General features: G+C 39.5%; 1 protein-coding gene across 3 annotated transcripts in view; it reads right to left on the bottom strand.

Annotated features, from left to right (window-relative positions):
* LOC138731031 (interleukin-1 receptor type 1-like) overlaps positions 1–11,315 on the bottom strand; it is a 38,577-nt gene extending 27,262 nt beyond the window's left edge. The window contains exons 1-7 of one of the 3 annotated variants that reach the window (XM_069876726.1): positions 11,206–11,315; positions 9,980–10,166; positions 7,178–7,244; positions 3,612–3,855; positions 3,117–3,303; positions 2,149–2,311; positions 121–186 (exon numbers count right to left, since the gene is read on the bottom strand). In XM_069876726.1, the coding sequence (XP_069732827.1) occupies positions 121–186; positions 2,149–2,311; positions 3,117–3,303; positions 3,612–3,855; positions 7,178–7,244; positions 9,980–10,135 (883 nt within the window). In that variant the 5' untranslated portion in view covers positions 10,136–10,166; positions 11,206–11,315. The remainder of the gene's footprint in view (positions 1–120; positions 187–2,148; positions 2,312–3,116; positions 3,304–3,611; positions 3,856–7,177; positions 7,245–9,979; positions 10,167–11,205) is intronic. The other 2 variants (XM_069876734.1, XM_069876738.1) reach the window with 2 other exon arrangements.
* Positions 11,316–14,259: the final 2,944 nt, after the last annotated feature.

Here is a 14,259-nt window from a genome sequence, read left to right as displayed (position 1 = left end):
ACTGAACTAGTTTTGGTCAAAAAAAAAAACAAAACCAAAAAAAATAGATTTGGCCACTCCTTAGGTATGTATTTTCACTAGGATACAAAATCATATTTTCTCATAAAGAAAACTACTTACCAAGTTCCACTTCAATGGAGTTGTTCCTTGGATAAGATATTTCGGGGGGTATTTTTGGTGGGCTCACTAACCAAAAGAAAGAGAGTTCTTTTCAGAGAACGTGGAGCAGCTGTAACCTGTTCTACACTCTGTAACTCAAGTATAACCTAAAATAATAAGGTTGTCAGCAATTTCATAATAGACATCATTCAGTACTGAAAGTACTGTAACTCAGGTAGACTTTCCTTCTGACTAGAAACTTCTTTGCTCCACCTCTTCCAAAACATCATGTCACAAATCTCCACATATTCATTGTGCCTTGGCTGTTCCAAGGCATAAAAATCATGTAATGTTGCATGCACAAATGCTGAGAAGTGTATGGGTAAATATCAACAGTATTATCTCTCTGCAATCTGGATAGCCTAGCACCTGGCACCCCACAGATACTAGGTGGAGCCAAACCCTCAGAAATGCAATTCATTTCTTTTAGACTTTTACCATTATAAATGGAAAATTTGATTTCTGTACTTCAGCTAAAGGTCTTACAATTCTTCCCACAGTATTGTCTATAAGGAAGTACAAAACCAATGGCCCCTTTTAGTTCTTTTCATTAGGAATAGATATATGACATTCTGGAAAGCTTATTTCTCTCTACAGACAACAAAGTGGGGGTAATCCACAGCAGAGATGCAGACATCTACACTAAAAATGTCTCAGTATGGCTAAAAGAATCCCAACTTGGAGGGTCCCTGAACACACACACACACACACACAGAATTTCCAGTTGTCTCAGACAGCTGGAAGGTGGTTTAGAATATTTCTTATCAGATATGCAAAATTCAAAGAAGTTTCTTCAATAATATAAATTAACAAAAAGAAATCACAAAGCATCCTTTCTGAGCCCCCTTGCAAAGCACACAGAATTGCCCCACATACATCCTTCCCATTCTGAAAACTGGGCCTGGACTACTGACTGGACCCAAAATCACACATTTTAGTGCAGACTCACTCAGCTCAAGACTTTAAAAACAACTGAGCTGCCTTCAGTCGTTTATGGCAAATCAGTGATATTGGGTTTGCTTCTACTGAAATAGTGGGAGCTGAAATTACACTGAGAGAGATCTAGGGACAGGTTTTAAGACCAGAATGATCATTTTGATCTGAGCTTTTGTTCCTCATATTTTGTTTATCCATATCATATATATGTGACATTATATGAATATGTCTCATTCATATATATGTACATATACATACACAGGCATAAATATAGATAGACACAAACAAAACAGGCAAGCACAAAATGAGGCCATTAAATAGCAACACAATATACTAGTAACCTGAACATGTCTTTCATCAGCTGGAATATAAAAAAAGTACTGGCATTTCACACCTTGATATAGCACAGCCTTTTCAGAGATCCAATATAAATCTCACAATTCTGTGCTAGTAAAGAAGTTTGGATTTTACAGCTAGGCCTTCTTCTTCTCCTCTTTTTTTGTTGTGCTGGTCACTTCCTGACATAAATCAGGGTCTGCTGAGCTAGACACATGACAGAGATCAGTATTTCTTGTGCTAAGAAGCTTAAAACCAAAAAGAGAAGACACAGAGGTTTGAAAAAAAAAAAAACAACAGGAAGGACACAGAGAGTCAAGATACTGCTACAATTTCACCTCGTTTGATTCACAGATCTTGCAGCAAGAGGATAACGTAAAAGAGAGAGAAGACAGAGAGACAGGGCAGAGTGTGAAACTACAGTAGAAAGTATTGTGCCTACCAAGCCTTACAGGACACCTGTTTAGGGACCTTGACAGCTGGCTTAGGTAGCAAAGCTTTGATGTACTATGACTTCGAACAGGGAAATCAATCTTCAACACAGTGATAGCAACAGGCAAAAATATATAAACTCTCAGTCAGCATTTCTTTCGCTCATTTTTAGGTGAAAACTAATAGCCCTAAGCATGCCTTTCCAGGAATTGGGTTGTTGAGGAAGTTGGACAAAAATTTGGAGTCATTGTTATGAACACAAATACTGTGAAATTATCTGCTTACCTTCTACAGTCAAAATGATGTCTCGTGAAATGTTGTATTGTTTTCCATTGTAGGTATATGTTGTTTCACACATATAGTTTCCTCGATCATGTACAGTCACATTGAAAATGATAAGATCACTGTTTGAGAAGGTGAATCTTTTCCCTTCCAGTCGCTGGCAGTCCTAAACATGTGTAAAGAACTCTGTTAATTCACACCACTATCTCTTTGCAGGGCTTGTCTCTCTATAAAGAAATCTGAACATTCAGTGGACCACAGCATAAGGAAGGACGCCTTGCAGAGGCTGAGGAGAGTTGGGGGGCTGTGGGAGGTGGAATAAAAACCAAACACACTTCATTTGGGCTCTGAGTTTTTAATTTGAGGACATTCCAGTTCATTTCCTATAGAAGGCAACTTTCAATTTTAGAGAAATAAGGAAGTAAAATATAAGTGTCTGGATTTGTATAAGCATTCCTTAATTAATAATTGCTTAATAATTAGATTATTTCTTTTAAAGTACTTAAATACTCTTGGTACCATAAGGACTGAACGGGCATAAGGCAGGAACACTGTAGCAGGCACTCTGTTCTTGTAACAGAAAGAGCTTTTAATTAAGAGTGAACAATAGGAAAGGAATTTATTTAATGGAGCAATACTGAGCACGTAATAGATATGTGATCTCTCACATATCATACTCAAACTGTGTCTGCACAAAAGCCATGACGATGTGTTTCCCTAGCAAGTAAAAAGATGCCACCTGGTGGATATGTGGGTCAACGTCTCCTACATCTAAACTGAATTTCTACCCCGTTAATCAAAAAAACTGCCTACACCTTTAAGAGATAAAAAGTCTTAATCCTGTCCCAATACATCTTAAAAGCATTTTTCTCCAATTTACAATAAATCTTCTCTTACAATTCACAAACATCAGTGATATATGTTTTAAATATTGGATGGTTATAAGACAGTACAAAACACAGCATTCTCACCTTATACCACCGAACAGGCTGAATATTCTTCCGATTCCTGAAATAATCCAAGTGTGGACACACAACCTTTGCAGATGACAACGTGAATATCACCTCCTCTACAGCAAATTTTTCATTTAAGCATACACCATCAACCCTCTCAAAAACTGTTACTCTTGTACACATTTTCCTATAGCTTGTCATATTCCTGCAATTAATATAACATAATTAAATTAACCTATTCAATGTATTTTCCAACTCCAAAATATATGGGTTTTTTTTTAAAAAAAAGAGAGGATGAGAAGTTCACAGTTTCTCTAATGGATTTACTTTTACCTACTAGGAAAATAACTCCCAACTAGACTTACTTTCCCCAATCTAAAGTTAGTTTTTGGGAACAAAGTCTCCCTTCTTCATTACTATTTCTCTTATCCCCCAAATTCTACTTGCCTTCTAAAATTTATTCCCTTTGCAACTGACTTCTGTAGCAATGTAATTTTTTTTTTTAACTTTCACCTTATGACACATTCATAATCTCCAGAATCTTCTAACATTGCAGGGAGAAACCAAATTAAATTCTTCTGTTGATGGATTCTGGACAGTTTGTCTCTAGGCACAGCTGTCTCGTTACCAACTTTATACCATGTTAAGTTGTAGTCTCCACTTTTCAAGTTATTTCCCAGTGAACATTTAATAGCAAGAGGTTGCCCTTCAGGCACAAGACTGTGCCTCAACATCACATCATAGGCTTCACAATTCTCTAAAGGAAAGAGAAAAATATTAAAGAAAACCTCAAACACTGTGAAAAGTTATACTGCATTCATTTCTTGATTATATTTCCAAAGTTCATTGGAGTTGCCACCTCCATTCATAAAACTACTAAAAATGCAGTAACAATCACTTATCTTTACAGTTGAGAGCACTACTCAGTGTTATACAGTTATAGTTATGTACTGAAATGAAATACTGTTTTTTGAATGCACACTTTACACTCAACAGAATCTCTTCAATTGCAGCAGACTCATGTACATTTCAGTTCAGATGAAAATTACTGGAGCACTTTTATTTCTACAGTCTTTTTCAAGTGCCTATTCAGAAATGTACACATGCACACACAAATTTCACTTGTAATACTTTCATTTGTTAACTTCATCTAACTGTAGTCAAAATAAGTCTTCAAGACAGATGATGTTTTCAGTACCCAAATGTCCTAAGAGGATACTGAAGCTAAAGTTGTTGCGCAAATGCTAAGTTTCCTATGAAAATTCCAAGTCCCCCTTCATTTTATGAGCATTTAGAAGAAATTATTACAAGCACTTACCAATGAGCTCATTGTCTTTCCCCTGAGCCAAGGAGATTAACACAGGAAAAGAGCAACACCATGGGGTATTTTATTTTGGTCAGCAAGACAAAAAAGACAGCAACTCAGGAAGGTAGCCCTGGTATCCAGAGTCAGTATTATATTTTTCTAAAATTCATTATTTTTTTAGAATATAAGAACTGGCACAAAGTCATGCAAACGTCTGTCTAGCCTAAAACCCTGTCTCTGATAACAACCAGTGGAAAATGTGTAAGAAAAGAGAACAGGACAGAACAACTATAGTAATGCTTTGCTTTCATCCCCTTTGTTTTCTCTCATGTTTTTCATGAAAAACTATTAATTGGCTTTTATTATTTCTCCGGGTATCATGTGCTACTCGTGATGAGAATAAACATTCCCTCATCTGTCTGCTCTACGCTATTCACAATTTTGCAGACCTCTGTCACATCTTGACTCAGTCATCTCTTCACCTCAGAACCCTCATTCATTTAATGACTTCTCATAGAGAGGCCATCTCATTTCTGACAACACTGCCACTCTCCTCTCTACCTTTTCTGACACAGTCTTGCTGAGATGGAATGATGAGAACTGCAGAGTTCAATTGATTCTCATTCACCATGGTTTTATAGAGCAGCATAATGAAGCTTTCCATTTTCTGTTCTGCTTTCTCCCCAGAATTTCTCCTTTCCTGGCCACTGCTGATGACAGAGCTAATGCTTCTGTGAAGCATCAAGACATGTCAAAATAGCATTTTTCCTAAATTGTTATTAATTAACTTATTCACACCACGCACATACACAGTATTCTTGTTTCTGCTACGTATGTTTCACCCTTCCATGCCTCTACACATCCATTTGATTTTACTTATTGACATTCTACCACTAAACAATTCAATACACAAATATCTTCTTCATAGTCAGCATTAACCACCAGGGATAGTCTTACATCACCTACAGTTCTCACCACTTCACTATACATCTTTTCCAAATTACACTGAGTTGCTCAGATATCTGTATTTAACGCCCCATAACAACTTCGATGGTTATGAAATACTGTAGTCATAGGAACTGATAACCCTTTTATGCCACTAAACGCTGATGCTCTGAAATAGTGTTGGGGTTTTTTTAACACCAATCTTGTCTCAGTTTCTCTGAAACCTCCCTCCCCCAGTGACCTCCATTACTTCCATGGAGCAGGGAAGAAATCGTAAGCTCCACAAGTAACTAAACAGACAGTAGAACTCTCTGTTATTGCAGGGAAGGCAGCCTACCCACCACCTAGACATAGTATTACTTAGTCAAAAAAAACCAGACTATCCAATGGACTGGTGAACCTTGCAGCTTGCCCCTCCACAGGTAAAACAAAAACAAAAACCAAAAACAAAAACAAAAAAACCCCAAACCATTTCCAAACAACTGGCTTGCTAGAAACTCAAGGAACAGAAATTCAACAAGTTTTTCTTTTTATAGTCTGGAACTGCTGCAAGATTTGAGGTGGAATGACAAGATTATGCCAATGACTCATTTGAACCACCAGAAATGTTTTAAACATGAACTGGGTTGTTTGTTGACAGCTGAAGTACAGAAACAAGCAGTTGCAACTGAGTAGCCTAGCAATTTTAAAAAATCTAGATGCTATTGTCAAATGGCTATATTTTCCAGTATGGAAAAATACTAAGGACACACTCTGTAAAGTTAAAACCGTAAGTCATTTCATCAGTGCATACACCAGAGACTTGCGCTGCCATCCACGCAGACCTCAACAGGCTGGAGAAATGGGCTGATTCAGTTCAACAAAGGGAAATGCAAAGTCCTGCATCTGGTGAGGAATGACAGCAGGCATCAGCACATGCTGGGCACCACTCAACTGGAAAGCAGCTCTGCAGAGAAGAACATTGGGGTCCTGATGGACAACAAACTGACTAATGCCCCGTCATGGCAAAGAAGGCTAACAGTGTCCTGGGCTGCATTAGGACCGGCAAGCGGGTCAAGGAAGGCAATCCTTTCCCTCTGCTCAGAAACTGGTCAGGCCACATCTGGAGTACAGTGGCCAATTCTGGGCTCCCCAGCACAATAGACATGGATTTACTGGAGAAAGTCCAGCACAGGAACACAAAGATGACTAGGGGAGTGGAGCACCTCTTACATGAGGAAAGGCTGAAAGAGCTGGAACTGTTCAGTCTGGAGAAGAGAAGGCTTGGAAGCCTGGAGAACAGAAGGCTTGGGAAGTGGGCAGGTAGATCTTATACACATGTGTAAATACCTGATGGGAGGGAATGAAAAACGGGGGACCAGACTTTTTCCAGTATTACCCAGTAACAGGACAAGAGAAAACGAGCACAGACTGAAACACATAAAATCCTGTCTAAATGCAAGAAAAAACCTTTTTTTACTGTAAGGATGATAGAAGACTAGAAAAGGTTGCCCAGAGAGGCTGTAGAGTCTCCATCTGTGCAGATATTCAAAATTCAACTGGACATAGCCCTGGACAACCTGTTCTAGCTACCCTGGGGTGGGTTGTCAGGGAGGTTAGTCTAGATGATCTCAAGAGTTCCCTTCCAACCTAAACAATTCTGTGATAAGATAGGACATAAAATATTGCAAATTACATGTTTTATAGGCTCCTGCTCTTAAGACTGTTTAAAAAACCCTCACTGGTATAGAAATAAATTTTACCGTTATCACCATATTCACAGCAAATTAGTATTGTGTGAAAAAATAAGTTTAAGAAGACAACCTTCCATAGACACCAATAAACTTACCTGCAATAATTAAAGATAGAAGTGCTGTTGTGATATTACACAAAAATGTTTTTGTTGCCATGTTTCCCTGCAGAAAAGTAAAAATACCAAAACCCTTCAATTAGCAGTTTCCAGTATGAAATTCCACTATTAAAAGTCAATGTCTGCATTGCACACTTAGTACAGGAATTACACAGTTAATATAGGGCATAAGAAATACAGGAATCATCTTTGGTTTGTTTTGAGCCTGTTACCTGCTTGCTTTGCTTGACAGCTCCTAATTATTATACCATAAGGAAAAAAAAATCAGCTATCCAGCTATCCTATCCAGCTTATTAAGCACTCAGGGTTTTTCACATCTCTAGCACACTTCTCACTAGTTCTTGCTTTCCCAAGCTAGCATCTTAGTCTCTCCAACTGTTCCTGAGATGGAATCTCATTTCACACTTCTGATCATGTTTACCACCTCCTGTACCTTCTCCAGTTATGCTACAGCCTGTCCAAGATGGGGAGGGGAGAATACAACTTGCATAATCATGAAAACACAGGGGCACTACAGACTTATAAACTACAAAACTTTTTTTCTGGCTTTTTTTCCCGAATAATTCCATATTAATTTCTAACAATCTATTTATTCTTTCTGTACCACTGAGTATTGACCTGGTACTTTCATGGGTTTGTGTAGTAATATTCCAAGATCTCATTGCTAAGTATTAAAATCAGGCAAACCTAGTCAGCTGCTGAGCACATGATGATATGATTTTGCTCTTCTGTTTTTGTTCAAAATTTTCTTTACGTTTATCTACAACAAATTTCTTCTGCTGTTATTGCCTGGTCATTCACTATCATGACATCCTTCTGCCACTCTTTGCAATTAATATCTCTGCTCTAGCCTGAATGGCTTTGTATTGCTGGCAAATTCTGCTACTGCAACATTTTCCCTCTGTCTAGATCATTAAAAATACATGCTAAGAACAAGAGTGCTGTTTGGGACTCCAGTAGTGATCTACCTGCACCTGAAAATCTGAGCATTTCTCGCATGAGAATAAATACGTTAAATAATATGTTCATTGACAGCCTCTGCTGAATGTCTTTTGGAAATTAAGTCAGACTGTATCAACTATGTGTCCTGTATCCAACATGTTCACATACATCTGTATAATTTTAACACAGTTCTAGTGTTTGAGAATCATGACCTCCATTTACAAAAGTCACTGTTGACTCCTTCCCTATATAATTTATCTTCCTTTCCACTGATTGCTTTCTTTATTGCAATTTCTACCCAACTACCAGCTGCAGATACCATGATCATTGGTCTCTACTTTCCTGGCTCTCTTCTGATGCCTTGGGAAAGCTAAAAAAGCATTTATCACTTCCTGATATTTTGGTCCCAAAGCTACTTGAAATGAGATATTTACAGCATGAGAACAGATGAGTATCAGGCAGTCAGTCATGGTGCCTTGTTACAGATCATTTTATTCTATAACTGCTTTTTACTGGATTTTCAGTTTGAGACAGATCCTTCCATGAAAGATTAGAATTAAAAAAAAGGTTCTGGCACTGAAATCCACGCTCTACCAAGATGAACAGAAATACAAAAAATTATGTGTTTGGGTTCTTTTCCCACTTGCTATCTTTCCACTTAGCTGATCCCATAGGGTTTGGGGTTTTTTTTTTATACCTGAATGATTTATTGTCTGTCAGGACTCTTTGTTAGGCTTCTTATCCCTAACATGGTTGGAGAAGGATCTATTAGTGGCATGCCTCGGACAAGCTGTTCCTTAACTTGACCTGCCTTACTGCTTTTTTTTCTGTTCAGTCTACAACAGTTTCTACAACACTGTGAAAGGACAAATGCAATTCTTCGAACTGAAAGATGACCAGGAAAACCCCATCCTACTGTGAAGAACCTTTAGCTAATCACCAGTTTCTACAATAGTTAAAGACGACACTTCCGGCTGCCGTGTCTTACTTCAAACTGACTCACAAGTGTGCTATATATTGAGTCATCCACACTGCTTCTTGCAGTGCCTGCTTTCTTCCTTCTTCCCCATCCCTTCCCTCCTCCCTCACTGCAAATTTCCGCTCAAATTACTAGGCAGGTCTTTTCTTGCCTAGTTGCAAGAAGTAATGAGTCCCCGCAAGAACACTGAGCATATACAGAAATACACAAAACTTGAAAATCACTGGAAGGGGTTTATGTGTCTTTTTACAAAAGCTTTAACATTCTTCACTAATTATGGTAGACTCTAACTCTTAAAATCTCTAGTTTTCAATTTTAAAGATTAAAATATTATAATAGAAAAAACTTAAAAATGAAAAAGAGATTGAATAGACTTATGAATAGGTATTTTCTTTATGACCTCTCCGATTTGCTGGTTTTTCATAAGATCAGTTCCATTATAGGATTATCTTACTCTAGCGTTAGGTCTCACACATGCTCCCCCAAGCAATTTTTGCCACAGCAGTCAGTTCAGTAGATGCACCAGTAATATTTTGCCCTGTTCTGAAGGAAAAAGTCTTCCAGAATCTTGCTTCTCTACAAATTCAATGTTTTTTCTATACACTTAAATTTATAGCTTGCCCATTTAACAACATGGAAGACCTGTAAATATATACAGCCCTATGTAAAACCATACACGTGAACTGTTCCATGGAGACTCCTTCTTATCTCTGACTTTTCATGATGAAAAATCTTCCATTGGACATTGGAAGGTACACCCAACAGCAAAGTCAGGCTCTGCTCTGCACAAGCATTCATATAATTCATGATAATAACAACAAATCTATGACCGCAGAGTCAAGCGAAAATGTTTTTCCTACCACATTTCGCCACGATAAACAGCTAAATTTCTCCTTTTTCCCAGCCATTTTGTCCACATCTTGAGTTTGCAATTGTCCTGCGGAGTTTTGCCACTCAGGACGGAATTCAGCTGCAGTTATTTCTGCTCTAATTTTCCATAGTGAAAAAAATTCCATGTATCTGAGGCCACATCTGTGAAGTTACACCCTGAAAAGAAATATTTGCATTAATTTAAAATGAAAACAAAGAACACAAGTGCCTGGAAAAGGTCTTCACTGATACATGCACCTGAATTTCAGTTACAGCATCCATGATAGCGCACAGTAGAGCATAAGTCTCATAAAAATCTGTGATTAAGTTAGTACAGCCACCTTTTCCTCTGCTCTTTAGTCCTTTCAAATTTGATCCACTCAACTTAAAAAAACTAGTCTCATCAGAATTTTGAAGATTCATGTTTTCCAGTAATTTTTTCACACTTGTGGTGCTTTTTCTTTCGATGTCTCATTCAAAAACATGGACAGGTTAAAACACACAACAGTCCTGTTCTCAGAATTGAGACATCTAACAAAAAGCCAGAATATCACACCATTTCTTTAATATCAGCCCACAAATATTTTAAATCAGGAAAATATATACATACATATTATCATAGAAAGGTTTGGGTTGGAAGGGACCTTAAAGATCATGTAGTTCCAACTCACCTGCCATGGGAAGGGACACCTTCCACTAGATCACATTGCTTCAAGCCACATACAATCTGGCCTTGAACACCTCCAGGGATGTGTCATCCACAACTTCTCTGGACAACCTGTTCCAGTGCCTCCCCACCACCACAGTGAAAAAAAAAACATTCTAACATCTAATCTAAATCTCCCCTCTTTCAGCTTAAAACCATTCCCCCTCATCTTATCACTGGACTCCCTGATAGGTTCTCGTAGGAACCCTCTAAGTAATGGAAGGCAGCTATATTACCTTAAACGCTTCTGTTAACTGCAAGGTACACCGTGCCTCTTTAAGAGAACTTAATCTTAAATTCTAGATCTAATCAGGAAGGCGTTGAGACACATCTAACTGGTTTTGAAGAGCTGGCTTGGTTTCCCTCCTCCGTTTGGATGCAGTTACAGCACCAAGGCTATCTCAACAGCCTTTTTTTCCATGAATCACTGACATCCCTCACCAGGTACGGCAGCAAAACATTTTTCAATATCCTTCACTAACATCTTTATGTATTCCTGGAAACACTGACCTGAACGGGGCTGTGGGTCTTCAGTGAGGTAGGAAGGGCACGTCTCCGAGGAGGAGACCCACCAGAGCCGGGGGCCAAGGTTTAACTTCACGGAAAAGGAGTTCAGATGCTTTCTCTCAGAAACAGAACCACATCAGCCTGCAGAGGAAAATGACGACCTTTTAAAAAAAGTATTTCACCCCCACTCCTAAGCTGTCCCCAGCTCTCAGTTTCCCCAGGAGACACCACCTCGGTCTGAGCCACCTCCAAGCCCCCCAGACCCCTGCAAACTACGTCTGTCTGCGCATCCCTACGGATTCCCCACCACCTCGACCCGAGCTGGCTGACACTGCGACAAAAGACAGAGGGAGCAAAGCAGTCCCCGCTGCCCCCACCCGGCCACCCCCGGCTGTCGGGGGGGACAGCCATTCATTCATTCATTCATTCATTCATTCATTCATTCATACCCACCCCTCGCCGGCCGCCCCGCTCACAGGATTCCCTCGAGGGGAGAAACCAGAGCAATCCCCGCCGCTGATCTACCTGCTGCTGGTCCTGCGTCAGGGATGGGATGGACGGGATGGGACGGGCTGTCTTCCCCAGCCCCGCCCCGAGTCGAGGCTGCAGGTTTCCCGCCGCGGGCAGGCGGTTCGGGTTAAACCCGGGCAGCGAAAAAAATAAGGAGTTTGAGCAAGATCCACTTCCTGTTGAAAAAAAAAAAAAAAGACGGGCTGACACCGCCTGAGCCTCTATCCTCCGCCTGTTCGCTCACACGCCAGAACTGGAGTCAGTATTCTTCAAAGCAGAAGTTATTCCAACGTACTGTGGTGAGCACAGAATTGGGTACAGGCAATTTTTAAGGCTGCAGTGTCATTTACTTGGTGACTAACTTATTGAATAACCAAACTACTAAAATAGATCGTAAGATAGAGGAAAACTCTTTCTTAGGTTCCTCCCAAAGTAGGCAGCAATCCCTCTGGACTCGGCACTGGTGAGACCGCTCCTCAAATACTGTGTTCAGTTCTGGGCCCCTCACCATAAGGATGTTGAGGCTCTGGAGCGAGTCCAGAGAAGAGCAACGAAGCTGGTGAGGGGGCTGGAGAGCAGGTCTTATGAGGAGCGGCTGAGAGAGCTGGGGTTGTTTAGCCTGGAGGAGGCTGAGGGGAGACCTCATTGCTCTCTACAAATACCTGAAAGGACGTTGTAGAGAGGAGGGTGCTGGCCTCTTCTCCCAAGTGACAGGGGACAGGACAAGAGGGAATGGCCTCAAGCTCCGCCAGGGGAGATTTAGGCTGGACATTAGGAAAAAATTTTTCACAGAAAGGGTCATTGGGCACTGGAACAGGCTGCCCAGGGAGGTGGTTGATTCACCTTCCCTGGAGGTGTTTAAGGGACAGGTGGACGAGGTGCTAAGGGGCATGGTTTAGTGTTTGATAGGAATGGTTGGACTCGATGATCCGGTGGGTCTCTTCCAACCTGGTTATTCTATGATTCTATGGACTGTTTAGAATTATCAAGGTAGATGTTCTCATTATTGTTAGAAACGCATCATAAGCACATTTGCTAAGCAAATTACAAGTATTCTGCAAAAAATGTGGAGAATAATGCAGCCATGTCCTGCTCCTTCCGCTCTGATTTTTCCTTCTGTTTTTTTTTTCATTCCACTTTCTGGTACTAAACAGAAACACTTTCAGCTGTTATGCAACACATAAACAAAGATGAGAGATCATGCCCTGCTGTGCCTGCATGCGTTGTCCTTCCTCAATGCAAGGTTTGCAGTGCTCCCTGGAGGCATGTTAGAACAGGTCCAGGCATCATGTTGTTGGGTGAAACACAGAAATAAATTCATTCCTAGCTCAGCAAAGACAGCAGGATTTATGTAGTTAGCTAGTCTCTCTTTGTTCAGCAATTATATCACGTATTTCATTTTTGGAAATGTTTCTTATGAACTCACTGTATTACATCAAATAATTTTGATGCAAGATTTCTAGTTTCTGTATTGTTATTTTGCACCACCAGCAAGAATATATGAGCTAAATCTGATTATCATAGAGGCAAGTGAGCTGTTCCTTAATCTGCTCTACTACATTTTTCTAGAAGCACTAATTTAAAAAAAAAATATTGAAGAATTCTTTCTGAGACATACACACAAGAGGCTCTGCTGTATGCAGTACTTTTTTTCCTCCTAACTTCATTATAATACCACTAATAGTGAAAAAATGTTTCAGCTAAAAATGTTTCTGGTATAAAAGACATTGTTAAACTATTAGCAAAATGAATAGGTAAAATGAGAACTCTTCAAGCATTCAACTATTCAGTGATTGATGTGAATCAGAGTTTAGAAAAAACACATTATAGTAAAGCCGAAGGAATATCAACTGAAATGGATGGATTTCATGAGACAGAAAAATATGCAGAACATAGCAGTTCTGACAAGACAAAAATCACAGGGAAGAGCAACGAAGTGTGTTCTCCAAGGAAAGCGGACATTGACACCAGTCTGAATGAATATTTGATGTGGTCACCAGAAACACTTCAAAGAGGACCAAGAACCACCAGCTCCAGCAATGAAGTAAAAGCTAAGCAAAGAGTTATCCAAATATCTTCCTGATCAGATCTATGCTGTGGAATTTACTCTTTTTTTTTTAATCTATTCAAATATTCAGAAGTATTTTGTTTCATAAAGCTCCAAGCTAGAATGATATGTTGTAATTAGTACAGGGAGGGCTCATCAGTGCCATCTTTGAAAATGGAGTGCAGAAGTCCTTTTTCCATCAGATGGTGCCACACATCTGCTTTATTTGATAAACATTATATAACAAATGAAAGGAGAATAATACCAGCAATAAATATTTCAAACCTTTTGAGTTGTGCATGAAAATAAATTGGAGAGCATTCCCTTGGGTAGGGATGGAAGATACATAGGAGACATTTAGATCATTTGCCTTTCATTATCACAAAGCTCTTATTTTTCTACATCCTCCAGTAATTTTGTTCCAGCTTGGGAGATTTCTTGTCTTCCCCTTCTTATATTAGTAACAACTTCCCCTTTTCACATATATTCTCCTTTAGGCA

Source organism: Phaenicophaeus curvirostris, chromosome 1 (assembly GCF_032191515.1).
Source record: "Phaenicophaeus curvirostris isolate KB17595 chromosome 1, BPBGC_Pcur_1.0, whole genome shotgun sequence".
Classification (NCBI taxonomy): domain Eukaryota; kingdom Metazoa; phylum Chordata; class Aves; order Cuculiformes; family Cuculidae; genus Phaenicophaeus; species Phaenicophaeus curvirostris.
Note: the sequence above shows the minus strand (reverse complement) of the source record. Positions and strands in the feature narration are given on the sequence as shown.